Source organism: Centroberyx gerrardi, unplaced genomic scaffold (genome assembly GCF_048128805.1).
Source record: "Centroberyx gerrardi isolate f3 unplaced genomic scaffold, fCenGer3.hap1.cur.20231027 Scaffold_536, whole genome shotgun sequence".
NCBI lineage: Eukaryota > Metazoa > Chordata > Actinopteri > Beryciformes > Berycidae > Centroberyx > Centroberyx gerrardi.
In genome coordinates, this window is record NW_027605357.1 from 1 (window position 1) to 22,642 (window position 22,642).

A 22,642-nucleotide genomic window follows, 5' to 3' on the forward strand; every position below is an offset into this window, starting at 1 on the left:
GTTATGAAACTATAAACTAACAGAATAGGAAAAAGAAAAGCAGGAAAATAACAGTGAAGAGACATGAAGTCCAGTCAAGTTCTGAACTTATAATTTATAATATTTCTAAATAATATTTATATATATCTGAATTTATAATGTGTTCCCCCCTATGGCTATATTTCTGTTTGTCCTGTGCAGTTTTTTGTTCCAACTGTTGTGTGTGTGTACAGGCTGTGGAAATAAAGTATCTATCCATCTATCTATCTATCTATCTATCCATCTATCCATCTATCTATCTATCTATCCATCTATCTATCTAGTGACTGACTGTCAGTGTCAGTAATGTAAAACAACATCAGAGAATCAAACCAACTTGCTGCTGCTGACAGTCATCACATTTATCTGATTTACTGTCCAACTCTATAATATAATAATCTATCAATCTATCTATCATCTATATCACTGAATAGATAATCTGTCAATACAGCTACATTTAGAGTTAGATCAAAATGAAACTCTATAGAAAACAACCCTGCAGCACCTGGTGAAACACGGAGCCGTCTGCTTGTAGTGGTCATGTTGGGCGAAACTGAATTTTAACCCCAACCCCGCCATAAAGTTTGCTTGTTGACATCAATTCAGCAGATTTGTGCGTCATGATTTCCCGACATCAGCACATCATCGTCACAGTGTGATTCCACTGTAAGATGATGAACCGTAATATTGAATTCTAACACCCGGAGAGCTGAAGGTGAGAGGATTTCAGATGTTTGCTGTGAGTCTCACCTCGCTCTCTGCAAAGTGTCTCTCTCCCTTCAGACACAGGGACGTGCGACGCAGAGTCTTCTCATCGCCGTCGTCAAACACTGGAACACACACACACACACACACACACACACAGAGAGAGAGAGAGAGAGGGTTAAACACTGCTGTACCCTCCAGCTATTCGTCACTAACACACTCTGGTTCACAGCAGCTGATGAAGCGGCGGAGAAACTGACTGTTCATATTTAAAGCTCAGGGATTGGTCAGACAGCCAAGAGAGCGGTGACATCAGGACTTCAGTCCAGACAGCGAAACCTTTCTCAGCATCATCACTCCTCCCTGGTGACAAGCTACACACTCAGACCACAGTTCTCCTTAAAACACAAAGAGAAAAACCTGCAGCCTGTTCTCTTAAACCGGTTTACAGACGACTAAACAGGTTAGATCCAGAGAAGCTCAGTGATGCTTTAGAGAGTAAGCAGGAGTGCCTGAAGTGAGGGAAACACACTGTACCACTGCTTTCTCTGTAATAAACTACCAACTGAAATTAAACTAATTAAAGATATTAAAATATTTAACTCAAAAGTCAAGAACTGGCTGAAATCTAATCAGGCTTGTCCTCACCTGCAGCCGGTCTTTATACTGTCAGATGTAATCTTATATAATATGTCATCTTAAAACTAGATTATGGCGTAAAACAACCAGCTGGTTGGATCGTGCACTTCTGAATCTCTTGTTTGTTGTGTGTGATGTTGTGTAATTGTGATGATGTATAATGTATGTATTTTTGGCATTTCTGTACTTTGTATTAGCTTGTACTTTGTATAAGACATTTTAGATAGTGGTCGTCTATTTAAAGCCCAAATAGAGACTAAAGTTGGAAATTAGCAGCAGCTACAAACTCCATGTGCAACATCTTTTATATTTCAACTGTGAAATATGTATGTAATATGTAATCATGTGAACTGCACTGTTCCTATCAAATAAACTACTAAATAAATCAATAATCTGATTATCTACGCTGGTTGTTATGTTGTTATTATGTCAGTAATAACTGAGTTCAATCTTCAGCTGATACAGTAAAGTGTAAAACTAAAGTCCCTTCTCTTTTTATCACCAATATTAGCAGCCACTGCCATGTCCTGTATAATGATATTAATGTTGGTTGAAACAGAGCTGTTGAAGATGAAGCAGTGTAACCATGGCTACAGGCAGAAACAAACGATTGCCGATTGAGATTTTGGATTTCCTGACTGAAGTGAAGCAGCAGGTCTGAGGTCAGAACCACAGACAGGAGGAGAGGATTTGCTTCTGTAACAGCAAAATAAGATTTTTCCTATCTTTGAAACTTAAGATAAGACCGGATGAGATTTTAGGATTTTTTTCTGTAATGAGGCTGCTGGTTTACAGGCGGACAGCAGGTGAGTGCAGTGAAGTGAGACCCGCTGAGGTTCAGTCTGTATGAAGCGGAGTCCGAACATCTGACAAACTCCGGGGAAACGTCTTTCTGGCGGGTGAATCGTAACGCTGCGTTCAGGATTCAGGCTACAAAACATCAGGAAGTCTTTCATTTTCACTGGAAGCAAACTGCAAGTTAAACTGCAGCAGCTGTTTTCCACTCTGATGATGCGGTGAAGCACCAACCAATCAGAGCAGAGGGAAGGTGGAGTACGGTAGTTATATTTACTTTTATTATTATTGACTTCATGAATTATTTCAATTAACAAGAATGATTATGTGCCAAATAAAATAAAAACGAAGCTGTGACAGTTTGACATTATTAGTTGACTGTGGCTCTGTACAGCAGACTGTTTGGTGGATTTTGCATCCTGTCATGAGTCAGTGAACGCACCATCAGAGTCACCGCCACTCTGTCTGCCGACGTTTAGAGACGACCTGCGAACGCCTCGGCTGTTCGGTCCCAAACTGACAAATCTGAATCCTGCTGCGCTTTTTAAATTAGTTTTAAATTAACTCACAGAACCCGACTCTACACACAACATGGCTTTGGAAATAGCTAGGGCGACATATATTCATTATGTTGGCCAGGAAAAATGATTCTTGGCTGGTAAATTATTTTAGTTAACCAACAACTTAAGACAGTGTGGTTCCCTCTGACCGGACTTCTCTGTCATGTAGAACTGAAAGCAAAGCAGCTTTTTAAACTCCTGCCTTCTGTTAACAGACTGGTAGCAGATGACAGGTAGAGTGGTCGTTTTAATAGTTTTTATCCCTGCGGTGCATTTGTTTCAGTTTATGGTACTTCACTGTGGTGTTTTATGGGATCTTATTTGCTTCTATCTCGTGTCTTACTTAATGTTCTGTGTGTTTTTAGTCAGTGATTCTCAACCTTTTTCATATCAAGGATGCAAATTTAGTCCAGATTAGAACCACAGACCCCCATTTGATGAGATTCTTGTCTCTCAGACCCAAATCTGAGAATATTTTTATTGTCAGATATGATTTTGTCCAGAACTCCATGACTGTCTGTATTGCAGGTAGAGAGATAACAGAGAAACTGTGATCAGAACAGTCATTCTTCTACATTCTCTAAATATATGAACTTGTTGTAAGTGAAATAATAGTGAAGTTTAAGAATTCATCAGTTTGCTGGGGACCCCCTGGAATCCCCTCAAGGACCCCTGGTGGTCCCCGGACCCCACGTTGAGAACCACTGGTTTAAGTGTTTTACGTCTGTGGTTTTGCCAAAATCCCAATCAAGCAACCTGAGATGGAAATAAAGTATTGAACTTGATTTCCAAAAAAACATGAATCCATATTAGAACGAACTGAACAGCCGGTGGCTCTGGCTCCACACTGAGCTGTCAGTCAGGTTTGTGGGCGGAGCTTCTGGACTCACCCACTGTGTAGAGGCTGGCGTCCGTCAGCTTGCTGATGACGGCTTCGCTGGACAAACCCTCGTTGGTCTTTACCTCCACAGTGGAGCCCACCTGCAGCCAGGGACACAGACACAGACACAGACACAGACACTCAGTCAGTCACTGAGGTTTTATCCAATCAACACTTGCATGTTTAAAGACTCACAGAATATTTGTTCCTTCTACAGAAACTCCTCCTGATCTGAGACAGAACCTGTCTTACCCTCAGCGGCCCTTTGACCTGGTCGTCCTGCACAACCTGCGACGTGCTCTCTCCTTTCAGATTCACCTGGCAGACAGACAGACAGACAGACAGACAGACAGGTAGGGAGACAGGGAGAGAGACAGGGAGAGAGAGAAATGGGAGAGAGACAGGATGGAATTGGTGAAAAACAAAGTAAATGGTGAGAAAGAACCGAAGTGAACGATAAAACCCTCAGTAATGTTCAGGTGTAATCCAGCGGTGTTAACAGGTAGGCTCGCTCGCTCTCACACACACACACACACACACACACACACACACACACGGCTTACAGCTGAGCCTGGTGTCCAGACAGAGACTTAGAGCTGGAAACACACACTGCTACCTGTCAGTCTGCACCTGGTGAGTTAAAGTCCATCATGATCCAAAGTGGGAAACTCTGAGAACATTTAGCTGCTGCCGAGTTTCTGTTCTGACACAGCAGCGGCGTTCAGCGGCCGACATGGGAGTCCCGGATGTCGGACCTTCCCGGCAGCACCCGAACGCACCGGCAGCCCGGGTGGTTTCAACGCAGTCCGTCCCCGGATGTGAACGCGGCCCGAGTCTGCTTCACCCGGTGGTTCCGGTTCTGCTGTAAACCTCCAGAAGCAGAGAGTCTGGCAGAAGACGCCGCTCCGACATCTCGCTACACATCGTCACACCGACCAATCAAAAGTCTCCGATGACATCAGGCAGGGGGAGGGGCCGTCTCATTCTCCATTTGGTTTGGGGAAACACCGTTTTCAGGTAACCTAGACCGGCCTCGCCACACTTTACTGACTGAAAGTTAAAAGTGAGGAGAGGGCTTCACTCGCTGCCTCTTGGACACGGTGTGTGTGTGTGTGTGTGTGTGTGCGTGTGTGTGTGCGAGCTGTAGTGCTGTGTGTGTGACTGAGCATTGTTCAACGTCTCTTATTCATTATTTTGTTGTTCTGGCTGATGGCTCCATTACAAAAGCAAAATGTTATTTAATGTTATTTTTAAATTGATTAAAAAAGTCGCAGACGGCCGGTCGCTCTGCAGGAAGACAACCGGGACCGACCGGACATCAGAGGCCGATCCTCGCTTTTCCTCCTAGACACACTGCTACTGACAGACGGATAAACACACACACCGCTTCCACTGACACACACACACACACACACACACCGGTCTGACACAGAGCTGAAACAGAGTCACACTAAATTTAAAGTCTACAGCAGGAGCGATGTGAAGAATCAGAAGATTTTCTAAATGAAGACGTTCCACTTCTCTTAACAAAGATCTGACCAAACTATCAGCCTGATCAGATGCTGTTCAGTAAAAGTATTGATTAGATCAACACTGTTATACTGCACCATGTGTCAGTATGCATCCAGACAGACTGACAGTCACTTCAGAAAACAATAACATGTAATGGAGTCTGTCCCATTTCACTGAAGCTGACCTTTGACCTCTGTCTGATAGAGAGAGGGGGGGCAGAACATCGCTCAGAGGCAGGATGTAATAGAGGGGAGGAGGTGCAAGAGGACACAAAGAATTGTGGGAAATTATTTTCTGTAAGGAGCAACATTTTGACAGGAACTCTTTCTTCTTCTTCTTCAGCGATTTGAAAAGTTGAACGCAGTCTGGAGGTGAAGAGAGTCGGACTCTTTTCCTTTAGTGCGTTTTATTTTCTGCCAGTCTGCACCTCGGTGAGTTTTGGGTGTGCGACTGTTTTCTGAATTTGGGAAATTAGTTTTACCACAGTGATGTAGTCTGATACTTCACAGCTACAGAGGAGTGATGTAGTTTAGAGTGATGTAGTTTAGAGTGATGTAGTTTAGAGAGTATAGATCAGTACAGTATAGAGCAGTGCTGTAGTTTGAATGGGGGTAGAAAAGCTCTCAGCCTACTGAAACTCTCTCTGATCCAGCCTGGACAGAACAAGCCCCGCCCCCTCCTGAACCACAGTTCACCAAAACAAGCCTAAACTTGATACGCGTCAACACACTAACATCCAACACACACCGTCACCAACAGACTAATATCTCTCAGTGTCTCCCAGTAGACAGCAGTACCTCTCCAGTCAGACTCGGCATCAGACTGTCTCTCTCTCTGGTTCGTCTCAGCAGTCGCTCTTTAGCATCTTTACATTTCAATACAAATTAATGGAGTTCATCAAGTCAGCAGCAATCCGCTCCGCTCCTCCACAGCTGAGCGACCAGGGAAACTCAGGCAACAAGCTTGTCGTCATCAACCCTCAACAGCCAATCAGATTTCTGCTCTTCCTCGTTTCCCTCCTGATGTGATTTAGTTTCAACAGTTCAAAATGTAGAAGAAGTTGATTCCAGCCGTTCAAATCTTCCCAGTTCTCTGCGACTTTTATTTGAAAGACGACGGGAAGAAACGAAGATGGAGAGCGGCTGATCCGTCGCCAGGAAGATCTGAAGGAGTTTTATTCAGTTTTATCTGTTTATTCTCCATTAGTGCTGCCTGATTACTGCCTGTCAGCTCACTACTTAACTTTCCAAAACAATGTAATGATGTGAAAGTCAATAGCAGAGCAGCAAAACACATGGTAGAGCTGTTCACAAGTCTGTCGCTGCAGGTCAGAACAGAGAAACAGAAGTGAGAAACAGTCAGGTGGCAGTCACACTGCTCCATCAGAAATCATGACTGAATTATTGCTGATAGATGTGTGTGTGTTGGTTTGTTCTGAGCGTCAACATGGCGGCGAGGCAGAAGAACAGGAAGCTTTGCTCATAACGAAGAAACAGACTCTACAGTTTAAATTCAATCAGAACCTGAGCTGGAAATCCCAACGCTCCACCAGGCTTTCTCTATTTTGTCTTTGTTCCGGTCGGACCGTCGTCTCTGTGTTCGCCGCTAGTTTCTACAGAACAAACGTAGGAACGATCTGATTGGCTGAACGGACGCTGACGAATCCGTCCGTCCAGAAAAAGTTCGGCTGGTTGAACTTTCTGTCCGTCAAAACTGATGGAAATCTGACAGACGGAGCGTCATCCGTCTGTCTGACAAGAGACAGACAGACGGATCAGAGCGAGCGCTGCCTGAAGAAGAAACTTCCAGCTCCACCTGCAGTAAATCCAGTTGAGACACATCAGACCTGCAGCTGTCTGTCTGCCTGTCTATCTGTCTCACCACAACAACAACCAGCTCTCCTTTGCCTCCATGCTGTTCTGCAGGTTTTACACTGATCTATATGGTGCTTCTGTTCTGCTGTGTGTTAGATACTGGCTTTGAATATCAGGCCAAGTCCGGGCTCAAATGTTAGTGTTTCAGAGAGTTTCTCCAACGTTCAAATCTGACAGTCGGAGCCACAGACAGCAGGTCAGGATCGACAGTGAAGGCAGAAAGGAAGGCAGATTCCTCTAATGGAGATTAATGGATTATTACAATGAGTTTTATCCACTGACCTCAAACTAATGTTATAACTCTTGATGGTTTGTACTGGTCCAAACTGAGGGGGGGCGGGGGGGTGTCTTACCTTCACCTTCACCATGCGTTTAACAGTCTTGATCTTGGCCTCGCAGAAGGCTCCTCTGTACTTGGCACTGACATCCGTCCCCACAGTCAGGTAGGCAGGCTCGTCCACTGCCTGCACACACACACACACACACACACACACACACAGTTAGCATCATGACACAGTCGCAACCGACATCAGAGGAAGACAACCATGCATGAAGGCTGCAGTTAGCTGCATGTAGCTGTTCATCACTCCTGACTGAAGCCTGCAGTAACACCAGGACAACAATTCACTGACTTTCCTGTGGATTAAACTGAGCTGCCATGTTGGAGCCATGTTGGCCGGGTTCAGTAAACAGACCCCGGGCTACATGATGTGACGTAGCAAACTGGGCTGAAGCTTAGCCAAAACTATGAAAATAATGTTCCCAGTTTATTCCAGAGAGGCGTCGCCGGTAACTGGCTTCACCAAGTCAGACACTTACCTTCATCTTCAGGCTATTTGAGGGAGTCCAGCTCGAAAGATTGATTTCTGAAACACACAACAGGACAGGAATTATGATAGCCGGTGACCGGACTGAAGGACAGAGGGACAGAGTGGAAAACTGTCGAATGATTGTTAAATAATGCTAGCTAGCTAACAACTAGCCTCTTACTTCTAGCTCACGCATTCTTTCCCAGCTCGATGCAGCCCCCTCCCTCCACATCCACTAAATATGTGGCAGATAGCTCGCTGTAACGGCGTTTACTTCGTCGAAACGGGGATCTAGCCGTGAGTTTCAGCGGGTTGAGCAGTAAATGTCGCGGGGTTGAGAGCAGGCTGACATGGCCGTGGATCGGGACAACAACACGGAGCGGTGTGTTCTTCCCGCTTCGCTCCAGCCTGACTGAGTCACGTCGCCATCACAGCTCGCCATGTCAGACAGCAGCTCGGCTAGCGCTAGCCTCCAAACTGCTAGCTAATGAAAACCACCGGACAGCTGCTGGGAAAATGTGTAGGAAAACGTGTCCTAACCTTACCAAAGTAGAAACAACGACTGATTTCTAACGGAGAGCGAAGAAACGACGGGGGATTACTCTCAAGTCCCGAGCTAAATTTAGCTAGTTGGCTAACTAGCGAGTCAACTAACCTTGCTAGCTAGTTTGTGGATCATATGGCGATTTAAACCGTCTGATAACATCGGAGCTGGCTAACTAACGTCAACGTTAGTTCCTGTTACATCAATAAACTAAGTTTCTGTTAAGGATAATGAGAATCAATGGCCTTCGATTAAACAAAAAGTATCTGTACAGGATTTATTTATTTAATATCGCTGTTCCACAAAAGGCGCATAACCTTACATTTCTTCACTGCAAAAACAAGCCGACTTGCTACTGCCATTCAATTCAACCAGCTCGTTTCGTCGTTTTAACAGCAAGAAACTGGGAATCTGACCGTTTCTCCTCCGACATCTTACGGTCTTTCTGTCCCTGCGGCACCGCGAGTTTGAATTGTTAAAAGTTTACGTTTCGTTTAGGAAAGAATGTGAACATTTTTATACTTACATACAACGATGCGACTGCTTCCCCTCTCGCTCGGGTTGCAAAGCAATACACGAACAACAAGCTGTTGAGCCCGAGCTCTGTTTCCCGACACCCGATTGGCTGCGGTGACAGCGGTGGTCGAAACAGGGAAATGTGATTGGCCGAACGATCCCTCGATTTCAATAGGACATACCACTTCTGGCGCTGCTGTTGGCCGATACGAACGCGGCGCCTTGAGGGAAATGACGGCATCTGCTGCGCGCTCGTCCAATCGGAGGCGAGTTCAAGAGAAAAGCCGCGACTTGGAAACGCGATTGGCCTCGCACATATTGTTCCAAGAAAGGGCGCGTCGCTATTGGCTGAGCGGGCTTCCTTGTCCGTACCGAGACTCCACGAAGCCTAGCCCCGATACGTTCCGTGAGCTAACATGGAGAACGTCACGCCAAACCCCATTCAAAAATCTGTCAGATTAATGTTACCCTGATAATCGGCAGAGGTAAATACGTAGTAGAACATAATTTAAGAGCTTTAACGAATCATTGGGTTTTCTAGTAATTACGGCATAGGATAATCCACAAAGCAGCACTTTATTTAAACAAAACCTAAACTATTACGATTGGTTCACACCGCTTGCTAGCGCGCTCCGCTGCGTATTTTGGTGCCGGTAAGTGCTATAGGTTGATATTTTATTGAGATGGGTGCTGTACGGTGTACTGGATGTATGCCGAAGTGAAAAGTGGCTCATACAAACACGTAAAAGGTCTTAAATCATGGTCTGTCACATATGTAACTTCGTTGATAAGCAAGGAAAGACAAAACCGGCGATTTTTAAATGGAGTTTGGCATCACGTTCTCTTCCGTACAACAGAGAAGTCACGTATCGGGATTGTGGGAGCCAGGCTGCACAACAAGCCGCTTTGCTCTGGTTTAACAGCGCAGTCACCCAGAAACAGCCAGCCCGCCGCAGGGCCAGCCGGCCGTGCGGGAGGACTGACGGTAAAACGATAAATAAAGAGGTGAAATCTGAATGGGGTTTGGTCTGAACACTGTCGAGCAGTGTGGCGCCGTTTGTAAAGAGTCGGAGTGGGCGGGCCCGGCCGCGCTGTTACGTAACCGGAAGAGAGTGAAGGTAAAACCATACATGGGATTTTCTCTCTAGTAATATGAACAGTTTTCATTTCTAACAATAACAGATCTACAGAACAACTTCACACTGACCAAGGTCCAGCTCAAGGACAATCCTGACAGCTGAGGAGGGGGGCAGCCCGAGAGTGACCTTTGAACCTAGTCACTGAAACAGGTGTGTGTGTGTGTGTGTGTGTGTGTGTGTGTGTGTGTGTGTGTGTGTGTGTGTGTGTCCTCAGCTCAGTCTGGTCAGCTGCACAATGTTTTTAAATCACGTCTTTTTCATCATTTAAATGTGGAAATAAACTCTTATCTACTGCGTTTCTGTAGTACAGCCAGTTCCTGCACACCGAACATGTCAGTCTGTACTGTAACACCGTCAGTCTGTACTGTAACAGTCAGTCTGTTGTCCTGTGTCGTCAGTCTGTACTGTAACAGTCAGTCTGTTGTCCTGTGTTGTGTCAGTCTGTACTGCAACGCCGTCAGTCTGTTGTCCTGTGTTGTATCAGTCTGTACTGCAACACCGTCAGTCTGTTGTCCTGTGTCGTCAGTCTGTACTGTAACAGTCAGTCTGTTGTCCTGTGTTGTCAGTCTTTACTGTAACACAGTCAGTCTGTTGTCCCGTGTCGTCAGTCTGTACTGTAACAGTCAGTCTGTTGTCCCGTGTCGTCAGTCTGTACTGTAACAGTCAGTCTGTTGTCCTGTGTTGTCAGTCTTTACTGTAACACAGTCTGTTGTCCCGTGTCGTCAGTCTGTACTGTAACAGTCAGTCTGTTGTCCTGTGTTGTCAGTCTGTTGTCCTGTGTCGTCAGTCTGTACTGTAACAGTCAGTCTGTTGTCCTGTGTCGTCAGTCTGTACTGTAACAGTCAGTCTGTTGTCCTGTGTTGCGTCAGTCTGTTGTCCTGTGTTGTCAGTCTGTTGTCCTGTGTCGTCAGTCTGTACTGTAACAGTCAGTCTGTTGTCCTGTGTTGTCAGTCTGTACTGTAACACCGTCAGTCTGTTGTCCTGTGTTGCGTCAGTCTGTTGTCCTGTGTCGTCAGTCTGTACTGTAACACCGTCAGTCTGTTGTCCTGTGTCGTCAGTCTGTACTGTAACACCGTCAGTCTGTTGTCCTGTCGTCAGTCTGTTGTTCTGTCGTCAGTCTGTTGTCCTGTCGTCAGTCTGTTGTTCTGTCGTCAGTCTGTACTGTAACACAGTCAGTCTGTTGTCCTGTGTCGTCAGTCTGTACTGTAACAGTCAGTCTGTACTGTAACAGTCAGTCTGTTGTCCTCCCTCTGAAGTCAGTTGTGTCTTTAGCAGCAAACAAAAAGGTAAAAGACAGCGTTACTATGGAAACAACTTTTTCGTCAACTTTTTTTTATTTTCAAAGCTGAAATTCATCAAACCAAAAGCAAAACAGACATGAATGGTCCAGGAACTATAAAACATACAAAATAATCAATCTGGGTCCGAGCTGTCAGGAGAGTTGGTAGGATGACAGAGTGTGTGTGTGTGTGTGTGTGTGGGGTGGGGGGGTCTGCAGCGCTGATTTTACATGTTGTCTTCATCAGAGTCATCCTCCTCTTCCAAAGAATCCTGTGAAAGAGAGAGAGCATTAGAGGAATTAGAGTACTGCTGTGTTAACAGTAGTAGTACATGTAATAGTATGTGTTAATAACCAGAGTACTAGTATGTGTTGATCACAGTAATATGTTAACAGTACTACTGTCAGTAACATTAGTAGTGTGTTAATAACAGTTGGTGGTTTGATATTTCTGGGTTTTATTTTCTCAGCTCACAGCTTTCTGTTTTTTTAACCATTTAACAGCTGGAAGACCGGAACGTTAAGGCCGTCTGCCAGGTGAGTTCAGGTAGACTCAGGTGTGTGCTGATTGGCTGACAGCTCAGGTGTGTGCTGATTGGCTGACAGCTCAGGTGTGTGCTGATTGGCTGACAGCTCAGGTGTGTGCTGACTGGCTGACAGCTCAGGTGTGTGCTGATTGGCTGACAGCTCAGGTGTGTGCTGATTGGATGACAGCTCACCTTGGCGTACTTCTCGGCCTCCTCCCTGACGTCTTTGGGTACGAGTTCGTGTCGTCCGTTTGTTACTGAGGAGAGAGGACAGGAAGTGAGTCAGATGCGTCACCGTGGCAACCAGCTGAACAGGAAGTGAGTTTTCTGCATACGCCGAAACTGGCCCGGGTAGGCGGAGTCAGCAATTTAAACGGGCGACGCCGCGGCGTACGCCGGACGGCCCGCTACAACCTGGCGATGATGTCACCAGCGCTCTGCTATTGGCTGAGATACTGAACGGAGTTAGAAAGACAAAACACCGGCAGGCTGAGGTTTCTCCTGCAAGATGTAATTTAGCTTCTAACGCTTTTCTGTCCTTGTGCAACATGTTGTGTGTTTAAACACACAGCTGCTGGAATAAGGATCGTTGTTGTAAAATACACAACCGACACCCGCCGGCTGCGGCGAACTCCGCCTACATCAAGCTGGAGCGCCCCGGTGTGAAGAACAAGCGCACCCACTGTGACTGCTGCTCTGTGACGACCTCGGGGGATCGGTCAGACAGCCAAGAGGAAGTGACATCACAAGACTTCAGTCCAGTGAGCGAAACCTTTCTGAGCGTCATCACTCCGCCCCTCAGAGGGTTTTCATTTGAAAAAAAAAAAATCCCCAAAACTGATCCCCAAAGCAGGAGTTGTGGTTGGTGCAGCAGGTCCGCACAGCATCATGGGAGATCAAACGCCAACTGCTGCACTGTCATGGCCTGCTTTGCTATATCAGCTTTTCTACTACAACAAAGCTACGCTAACACACACACACACACACACACACACACACACACACACACACACACACACACACTCTGACAGAACTCCAGTTCCTCTGATTAGAGCTCCAGCAAGGCTTTTAGATAGAAAAGGACTCAGCAGTGGTTTTGGTTTTGGTTGCAGGACTCACCTGCTGCCAAAAAGTTGACGCCCTGAAACACCCGAACATTCAGAAATTAGAAAATCCAGACAGAAGGCAGCAGGCTCTCTGCAGACACACTATAGTCACATTTCCATCAAGCCATTTTAATGCGAAAATTGAAGTTTCAAATGGGAATAAGCTGAATGGAAACACCAAATTTTGAAAAAACTCCCTAAATATCGCAAAAAAGTTTTGCTTGAGGTGGATTTGTTTGTCTGTCGATAAAGAGGTTATTCAAAAAAACGGTGTTGGAAACGTGTTTTGCAAATTAATAATTACGCAGAGTTACCGTAACCCTGTTCTGCCAAAGACCGGCCCGGAGATCCTGCAGCAGATCAGATATTGTTCTGGATCCTAACGTGTTTCAGAGGCTCTCAGTCTGTAAAAGCCTTCACACGGTGACTCCCACAACTGTTTTGTGTGTCTCTTTTCCAGACCGGCATTTCACCTACGATACCGCCCATAATATTTAGTCAGCGCCGCGAGAAAGACAGAAATATACTGTACAGCCGCCAGCAGATTACATGACAGAATTATTATTACTTCTCTTGGAAAGCTCATTGTGATCTCGTCTCACCACACACACACACACACACACAAACCTACTTATTCGGTTAAAAGCCGTTAATGGAAACGCACCAGATTCACATTTTAAGGTTGTCAACTTTTCAAACGTTCGCTTAGAATTTGCGCAAAATCTGAATGGAAACACAGCGACTGTCACACACTACCAACGGACCAGGAGGAACGACTGAGGAGGATCATTTTTGGATGAGTTGATATTTCAAAGGGGAAAATCCTGCACAGGACAGGACAGGACAGGACAGGACGGGACAGGACAGGACGGGACAGGACAGGACAGGACAGGACAGGACAGGACAGGACAGGACGGGACAGGACAGGACGGGACGTTCAGTTCTTACTTTCTCCCACCCAGCTGAGCTCCAGCTCGAACGCCTTGTCCTTCACCTCGTCATGAACGATGTAGATTCTGGAAGACAGAGGAGACGCTTCATCAGCAGCTGCAGCAAGTTCACAGGAAGCTTTCAGTGTGTGTGTGTGTGTGTGTGTGTGTGTGTGTGTGTGACTGACTATCTGTTCAGGTACAACAGGAAACATTACCCAGAAGACACCAAGGCCTCCTCTCCTCCTGCAGTAACATCCTGTATCCAGACTGCAGATCTGATCCTGGATCATATTTACACCTGACAGTAAACTGTCTCCAGTCTCCACACTGGGACCGCTCTCCTCCTCTGCTGATGCTCACATCAATATAAACTCTTCGTCTGCAGCGTCCTGACACTTCCTGTTCCTGTCTGATCTGTTTGTTCTGCTTCCTGGTTTGATCCATATGCAAAACTTTATTTCCATTAATAAGTTCCTTCCTATGTGGACTGGAGACGCTTCGCTTTGAAACTGTTAATGAGGCCGATGAGTCTCTGAGCTCCGTCCTCAGTGTCTTTCACACCTGGATATTGCCTGTATGTTTATGTGATGTGTGTTTATGTCTGAACTTTAAATAAAGTTTTTTGGATGCTGACACCATGCAGACTCTTACATTTTGGCCACTTCCTTCACCAGCTCTCTGCACGTCATGTCCTTCATCTGAGGGGAGACAACGCAAAGACAAATTCACAGTCAAACATCTTTACACCAAGAAGAGAACTCAAACCAGATTCACACTATAGACAGATCCCTCTACATTCAGACTATAGACAGATCCCTCTACATTCACACTATAGACAGATCCCTCTACACTCAGACTATAGACAGATCCCTCTACATTCAGACTATAGACAGATCCCTCTACATTCAGACTATAGACAGATCCCTCTACACTCAGACTATAGACAGATCCCTCTACATTCAGACTATAGACAGATCCCTCTACACTCAGACTATAGACAGAGCCCTCTACATTCAGGCTATAGACAGGTCCCTCTACATTCACGCTATAGACAGATCCCTCTACACTCAGACTATAGCCAGATCCCTCTACACTCAGACAGATCCCTCTACACTCAGACTATAGACAGATCCCTCTACACTCAGACTATAGACAGATCCCTCTACATTCACACTATAGCCAGATCCCTCTACACTCAGACAGATCCCTCTACATTCACACTATAGACAGGTCCCTCTACACTCAGACTATAGACAGATCCCTCTACACTCAGACTATAGACAGGTCCCTCTACACTCAGACTATAGACAGATCCCTCTACACTCAGACTACAGACAGGTCCCTCTACACTCAGACTATAGACAGATCCCTCTACACTCAGACTACAGACAGGTCCCTCTACACTCAGACTATAGACAGGTCCCTCTACACTCAGACTACAGACAGGTCCCTCTACACTCAGACTATAGACAGGTCCCTCTACACTCAGACTATAGACAGATCCCTCTACACTCAGACTATAGACAGATCCCTCTACACTCAGACTATAGACAGGTCCCTCTACACTCAGACTACAGACAGGTCCCTCTACACTCAGACTATAGACAGATCCCTCTACACTCAGACTATAGACAGATTTAATAAAATGGTTCCTCACCTGCAGTTTTTCGATCTCTGTCTTGGCGGCCTGTTTTGCCTTTCCGATGGCACAGCCCCAGTAACCCTGAACACAGAGTCTCTGTTAGGCCTCATACTGATAACACACTGATGTGTGTAGAGTCTGTATGCAGACTGATACAGTGTGTGTGTGTGTAGCTGATGTTTCTGATGAGCCAGGTGAACAGTCAGGTGAACTCACGTATGAAATGCCAGAGGGATCGACCATGTAGAGCTGAGGACCGTCGTCTTTATCATAGGAGCCCAGGATGAAGCTACGGACAGAGAGAGAGACAGGCAGAGAGAGAGAGAGACAGACAGAGAGAGAGAGACAGACAGAGAGACAGGCAAACAGAGAGAGAGAGAGAGAGAGAGACAGACAGAGAGAGAGAGACAGGCAGAGAGAGAGAGAGAGAGAGAGAGAGACAGACAGAGAGAGAGACAGGCAGAGAGACAGACAGACAGAGAGAGAGAGAGAGACAGGCAGAGAGACAGACAGACAGAGAGAGAGAGAGACAGGCAGAGAGACAGACAGACAGAGAGAAAGACAGACAGAGAGAGAGAGAGAGACAGACAGACAGAGAGAGAGACAGACAGACAGAGAGAGAGACAGGCAGAGAGAGAGAGAGACAGACAGACAGGCAGAGAGAGAGAGAGAGAGACAGGCAGAGAGAGAGAGAGAGAGACAGGCAGAGAGACAGACAGACATTACTGTGGAGCCGGCCGGCAGCAGCTGCCTGTCTACCTGCACCTCTGGGTGAAGCAGTGAAAAGTGAATTAAATGTTCAGTCTCATTACAGCAGAGGAGGAAAGTAACTCAGTAAAGATCCAGAACCTCAGAACTGGAGGAACTGGACTGAGTTTTCCATTCTTCAGACTTTCTTCTTCTCCTCTACATTTATCTGCTGAGTCTCTAGTTACTTTGCAGAATAAGGTTTTACATCAAAACATACGATGAGCTCATAAAACATGTTGCATTGTTAGAGTTTAAACTCCAACAGTATCTGCAGCAGTTAGACGACAACATTAAAATACTTCTGACAGGTTCATGCTTCAATAATTTAACTCTCTGACAGAATGACGACTTTTACTTTTCATACTTCAGAACATTTTACTGATAATACTTCTAGACTTTCACTGAAGGAAACCTTCGAATGCAGAACTTTTACTTTTTAATGAAGTTTTTTCCCCATTATGGTGTTGATACCTTTACTTCAGTAAAGGATCGGAGAACTTTTTCCACCGCTGCATTACAGCGAGCGTCGATATCTTTGGCTGTTTTTGGAGATTTTTGGAGTGTTAGGAATGAGAGCTTCACCCAGACCAGACAGAAGCTCTGCAGTGAAGAAACTGCCCAGAGTCCAAAACCACACCGAGTCCAAAACCACACCGAGTCCAAAACCACACCGAGTCCAAAACCACACCGAGTCCAAAACCACACCGGCTGGTTTCACTAACCAGTTCCTCCAGTCTGCTCAGTGAAACCAGCTGCTGTCGTGTTTGGAACTCAAGTCCTTACTGACTAAATGAGACACTTTTATTTTACTGATACTGACCGATGTTTAGTGAAAATTAGCGATGGGACGATATCTTGAAATTCAATACATCTCAATACAGAACATGTCAGTCCGTATGCTGTGTCAGGAACATGAATGGTGATATCAGCTCCATGTTATTCTGCTGTCAGGAACATGAATGGTGATATCAGCTCCATGTTATTCTGCTGTCAGGAACATGAATGGTGATATCAGCTCCATGTTATTCTGCTGTCAGGAACATGAATGGTGATATCAGCTCCATGTTATTCTGCTGTCAGGAACATGAATGGTGATATCAGCTCCATGTTATTCTGCTGTCAGGAACATGAATGGTGATATCAGCTCCATGTTATTCTGCTGTCAGGAACATGAATGGTGATATCAGCTCCATGTTATTCTGCTGTAGTAATCACTAATGAGACTCTTGACCATCACAGCTTCACAAGCTCTCCATCCAAATTATATTATTGTCACTTTGTAATGACATTTTTAAATTGTTGTTTACATTCTAGCAGCCAATGACATCGCTAGAAAGATTTGAGTCTCAGAAATAAACAGAATTCTGCACAGTCAGACTGAACTTTTACTGATCACATGGTATCCTGGTTGTATTGATCCTGAACCTCAGATGGTTTATTGAACTGTATCATGAGATAAGCAGGTCGTCTCTGTTGAAGGTGGTTCTGTGGTGTTATGGAAGAGAACTGTTCTAATACAGTTAGAGTGATGAAGAGTGGACTGACTCACCTGCAGCCGAACGGCCGCACTGCGCTGTACAGTGTGTAGGCGTGAACGTACATGGCCACTCTGTCTGAGAGATGCTGTCAGGACACACAGAGAACACTGATCCAACACACTGTAACAGACTGGGTGTGTGTGTGTGTGTGTGTACAGAGAGTGTACAGTGTGTGTGTGTGTGTGTGTGTGTGTGTGTGTGTGTGTGTGTACCTTCAGTGGGATGTCGTGTCCGTAGTTTGATCTGAAGTTTGAAGCTTCTTCTCTGGCGACTTCAGAGAGCGAGCGAGCGTCAGCCAGCAGGCCAGCAACCGCCTGGAGAGAGAGACAGAGAGAGAGAGACAGACAGGTCACACTGCAGCCTGGAGAGAGAGAGACAGGTCACACTGCAGCCTGGAGAGAGAGAGACAGGTCACACTGCAGCCTGGAGAGAGACAGGTCACACTGCAGCCTGGAGAGAGAGAGACAGGTCACACTGCAGCCTGGAGAGAGAGAGACAGACAGGTCACACTGCAGCCTGCAGAGAGACAGACAGGTCACACTGCAGCCTGCAGAGAGACAGACAGGTCACACTGCAGCCTGGAGAGAGACAGACAGGTCACACTGCAGCCTGGAGAGAGACAGACAGGTCACACTGCAGCCTGCAGAGAGACAGACAGGTCACACTGCAGCCTGGAGAGAGAGAGACAGACAGGTCACACTGCAGCCTGCAGAGAGACAGACAGGTCACACTGCAGCCTGCAGAGAGACAGACAGGTCACACTGCAGCCTGGAGAGAGACAGACAGGTCACACTGCAGCCTGCAGAGAGACAGACAGGTCACACTGCAGCCTGCAGAGAGACAGACAGGTCACACTGCAGCCCACAGGTCACACTGCAGGGTGCAGAGAGACAGACAGGTCACACTGCAGCCTGGAGAGAGAGAGACAGACAGGTCACACTGCAGGGTGCAGAGAGACAGACAGGTCACACTGCAGGGTGCAGAGAGACAGACAGGTCACACTGCAGGGTGCAGGCAAAGACGCAGCAGTTCTGCTGCTCTGCTGTGTTTTAAAGTGAATCGCTGCAGCTCCAGTCTGAGTCCTGATCTGGAACCAGTCTCTGTCACTGGAACCAGTCTCTCTGTCACTGGAACCAGTCTCTGTCACTGGAACCAGTCTCTCTCTCACTGGAACCAGTCTCTCTCTCTCACTGGAACCAGTCTCTCTCTCACTGGTGAACCAGTGGACGCAGTGACAGACTGGTTCCACTCTGATAGAGACAGTAAGCAGCGGTCTGTCCAGACAGCTGAAGCTACTAGGCCTGCCCCCTAATACTCGACCAAACCGTTAGATGAGAAGAGTCTTAGTCAACCAAGTTTTCATTGGTCAGTTAGTCGCAGGAAAAAAAAACAAAAAACAACAAACAAAAAAAACCTCAAACTCCATTCGGGAGCTGCGCTTTGTCGTTAAACAGTTATTAGACCAGGGTTGCCAACTTTGGGTACCTGGCTGGAGTGAGATTTTGATGCCATCAAACTACAAAGCAAGGAATCTCTGTCTGTATGTATGTATGTGTGTGTGTGTGTGTGTGTGTGTGTGTGTGTGTGTTACCATGCCGACGTGTCTGTCGATGTTGAAGATGCGTTTGTTGGAGCCTTCCTCGTACAGTTTGGACAGAACCAGCTTCTCCACTCCGAACACAACGCCGTCCTTACAGCGGATCGCTATGGCCGTGCTGCACACACACACACACACACACACACACACACACACACAGAGTCACAGAGTCACAGTTAGACCCCTCTACTGGTTATCTACAAATTAAATACTGGTCAACTACTGATTATCTACTGTTACCTACTTGTTATCTACTAGTTAACTACTGAACAAGAGGCAGCCAGGCCAAACAGAAAAATTGAACATGGAGAATCTGACCTGCTGTTCTCCACGGCCTTCATGGCGTATTCCACCTGAAACACTCTGCCGTCTGGAGAGAAGGTGGAGGCCGACAAGTCATACTGAGGGAGGGGGGGAGAGAGAGGGAGAGGGAGGGGGGGAGAGGGAGGGAGAGGGAGGAGGGGAGAGGGAGGGAGAGAGGGAGAGAGAGAGAGAGAGAGAGAGAGAGAGAGAGAGAGAGAGAGAGAGAGAGAGAGAGAGAGAGAGAGAGAGAGAGAGAGAGTCAGTTACACCAGTTGATGGACCTTTGACAGGACAGGTTGATGGAACATTGGAGCTCCACAGCCTTCCCATCTCTCTGGACACGGCATCGCTCCAAACTCCATTTAAAAATCTGGGGAGTGTAATGTTGATCAACTGTAGATCTGTTGTACAACATTGTACAAGTTAGAATTGTGTTGAAATAAATGCTGCTTGGAGGACCAGGTGTGTGCCGAATTTACCAAAAGACCCTAAATGTTCCTAAACAGTCTTCAGTCATGTTCTACAAGGAGCGTACGTCTGCCGATACGAACGAAAATGTAAAACTGACAGAATTTTGAATGGAGTTTGGCGTGAATACAAGACAGACGGGCACGTATCGGGGCTAGTGATCCTGTTCCTGCTCAGCACAGACAGTGTGTCATTGATTTGTACAAAGCATTATATTTACCATGATCTACCTCTACCTAACGTTACCGAGCTAACGTAGACTTCGGAATTACATAACGTAGTGCTTCTGCTTCATGTTGCTGTTAGTTTTAACGCACGAGCTGAACTAAAAGCTCTGTGCATTCTACTTTCAATTTCCTTTTAGCTACCTAGCTTAGCTCGGCTAGCTAGCCTGGCCTCACTGTGACTCAGCAGGCTAGCATGCTAGCTAACAGCAGGCAAGTTGTTATGAATGTTACAGTTCACAGCAGAACTGCTCGTTATTCCTCCAGTCAGACGGATCAGTAACAAACAGATAAAAGATAAAACCCGCTCACCCCGGTGCCGATAGAACTCATTTTAACAGAAACTATAAATCCTCTGATCAGATCAATCCGCTGGTTCACCGCCGCATCACACTCACACCGCCGTCAAGTTAGGAGTTGATATATCAGCTTTCCGGTTACAACTTTCAAAATAAAAGCTTCACTAACGCCCACGTGTTAGAACAGCTTTTTATTCTGTTTTGTTGTTTTGTGAGTAAGACGAAGAACCAAAGTAAAAGAAAGAATATATTTGAAGAAGAATCTTAACATATCAGAATATTCTTCCCCAAAATGTCCTTCTTTACAGCACATATGTTTAGCCATATTGGCATATGCAAGATGCCAAATATATCAAGCAGCAGAAATACACAAAGAAAGACTCAACTACTAAACATGCTGTGTATTAAAAAACACTGGGGCAGGTCTCCGATGTTAAAAAGTCTTTGTTAACCAATAGCTGTAGAACAAATCGTTCCTAAAGGCTGAAGAAAGAAGCCTTAACTACCCAGTATCATTACAATATCATTTTCATAATGCAATATAATCTGTTTAACATCTATTTTACAGCTTTAGTTTAACTCCAGATATTATCGGACGATTCGAGTGAATATTTCACAAAATTTTTTGTTGTTCTGTAAAACTCAATGCGTTACTCAATACGTCTATCAATGACAACTTTTATTCTTTTATTCTGAAGAATCACCTAACTTCCTGTTATATCCCGGTTGCTTGACACACCTCATACCAACGAAGAAGCCGCCTGTGTCCAGCGGCTCTCTGCTGCCGCCCGCTGCTGTGGAGGGAAGCTGCAGTGACGTCACATCTACTCGCGGGAGATGCATGTTTTTATCTATTTAATGAACCATACATAATAATGCTGATATTTGTGTTTTTATCTATTTAATGAACCATACATAATAATGCTGATATTTGTGTTTTTATCTATTTAATGAACCATACATAATAATGCTGATATTTGTGTTTTTATCTATTTAATGAACCATACATAATAACGCTGATATTCGTGTAGCAAGTTTCTCTATGTATGATCTCTAAGTAGATCCAGGATCAGTAAAATACTCCAGTAGTTTTTCCTTGTGAAGCCAACAGAATTGAACAAATTAACTCCTAATCTATTATAATTTTGATAATTGATTCATCGTTTTAGTCATTTATCGGTAAAAATTCCAAATATTTTCTGGTTGCAGCTTCACAGATTTGCTGCTTTTCTCTGTTTCATCTCATTATTAAATGAATCCTTTGTGGTTTTTTTGGCTGCTGCTCAGACTGAGGAAGAAACCTGAAGAATCACTTTGGACTCTGGAAACTGTGATGGACTTTTGGCATTCTTTTAGACATTTTATAGACTAAATGATTAATAAATTAATAAAACGATAATGAAAGTAATGGTTAGTTGCGGCCCTAGAGTTAAATAAACCCTCATCAGCAGCAGCAGCATCATCAGTCACACATGTCCACACAGCTTCACACAGCTTCACACAGGGAGGGTTTAAGAAAGTGTCCATTGGTTTATTGAGTGTCAGTATGAGCGGTACAGACAGGCGGCCAGAAACAGCCGGAAACCGACCGACCGGAGAGACGACGAGCCGATCTGACGACAAAATGTGAATTTCATAATCATCTTTTTTTTTATTCTCATTACTGTTTGTTTCAGCGTGTCTCCATCTTGATTAATGGAAGCTTTGGTCACATAAGAGTGAAAAAACATTCATATACAGTGCACTTTAAAAAAAATGGGGAAAAAAAAAACAAATTCATGTATTCATTTGTGGTTTTTCTTTACAATAATTGACAGGAGCAAATCTACATTAAGGCAAACATACTGAAGCAGACTGTCTGCAGACAACAGACTGTAAGAAACGATTCAAAAAGAAAGAAAGGAAACAGCTTAGTATCAGTGAGATGATGAAGATGATGATGAAGATGATGATGATGATTAGCGGTTCATTAATAACTAATACAAA

The 22,642-nt window shown here is 45.3% G+C and overlaps 2 protein-coding genes and 2 non-coding genes across 4 annotated transcripts; all 4 read right to left on the minus strand.

Moving 5' to 3' along the window:
* Positions 1-768: 768 nt before the first annotated feature.
* Positions 769-8,892, minus strand: LOC144538447 (AT-rich interactive domain-containing protein 4A-like; the record flags this gene model as incomplete). The annotated part of the gene is made up of 6 exons (XM_078282492.1): positions 8,863-8,892; positions 7,803-7,849; positions 7,337-7,447; positions 3,850-3,915; positions 3,608-3,698; positions 769-848 (listed from the first exon to the last, which is right to left on the minus strand). Coding segments are annotated over exons 2-6 (354 nt in total), but the record flags the coding sequence as incomplete, so codon positions are not given.
* LOC139914810 (small nucleolar RNA SNORD53/SNORD92) lies at positions 1,007-1,085 on the minus strand. Its single transcript, XR_011784794.1, has one exon. It is a non-coding gene; the product is annotated as a small nucleolar RNA SNORD53/SNORD92 (small nucleolar RNA).
* Positions 8,893-11,306: 2,414 nt separating the features above from the next.
* Positions 11,307-20,779, minus strand: LOC139914801 (proteasome subunit alpha type-3). Its single transcript, XM_071903211.2, has 11 exons — positions 20,670-20,779; positions 19,681-19,763; positions 19,357-19,480; positions 17,978-18,079; positions 17,777-17,850; positions 15,694-15,766; positions 15,493-15,558; positions 14,487-14,533; positions 13,852-13,919; positions 11,990-12,054; positions 11,307-11,542 (listed from the first exon to the last, which is right to left on the minus strand). The coding sequence occupies exons 1-11, from the start codon at positions 20,688-20,690 to the stop codon at positions 11,498-11,500; spliced, it is 768 nt and encodes a 255-aa protein (XP_071759312.1). The 5' UTR covers positions 20,691-20,779; the 3' UTR covers positions 11,307-11,497.
* On the minus strand, positions 12,513-12,592 carry LOC139914808 (small nucleolar RNA SNORD53/SNORD92). The gene has a single exon (XR_011784792.2). It is a non-coding gene; the product is annotated as a small nucleolar RNA SNORD53/SNORD92 (small nucleolar RNA).
* Positions 20,780-22,642: the final 1,863 nt, after the last annotated feature.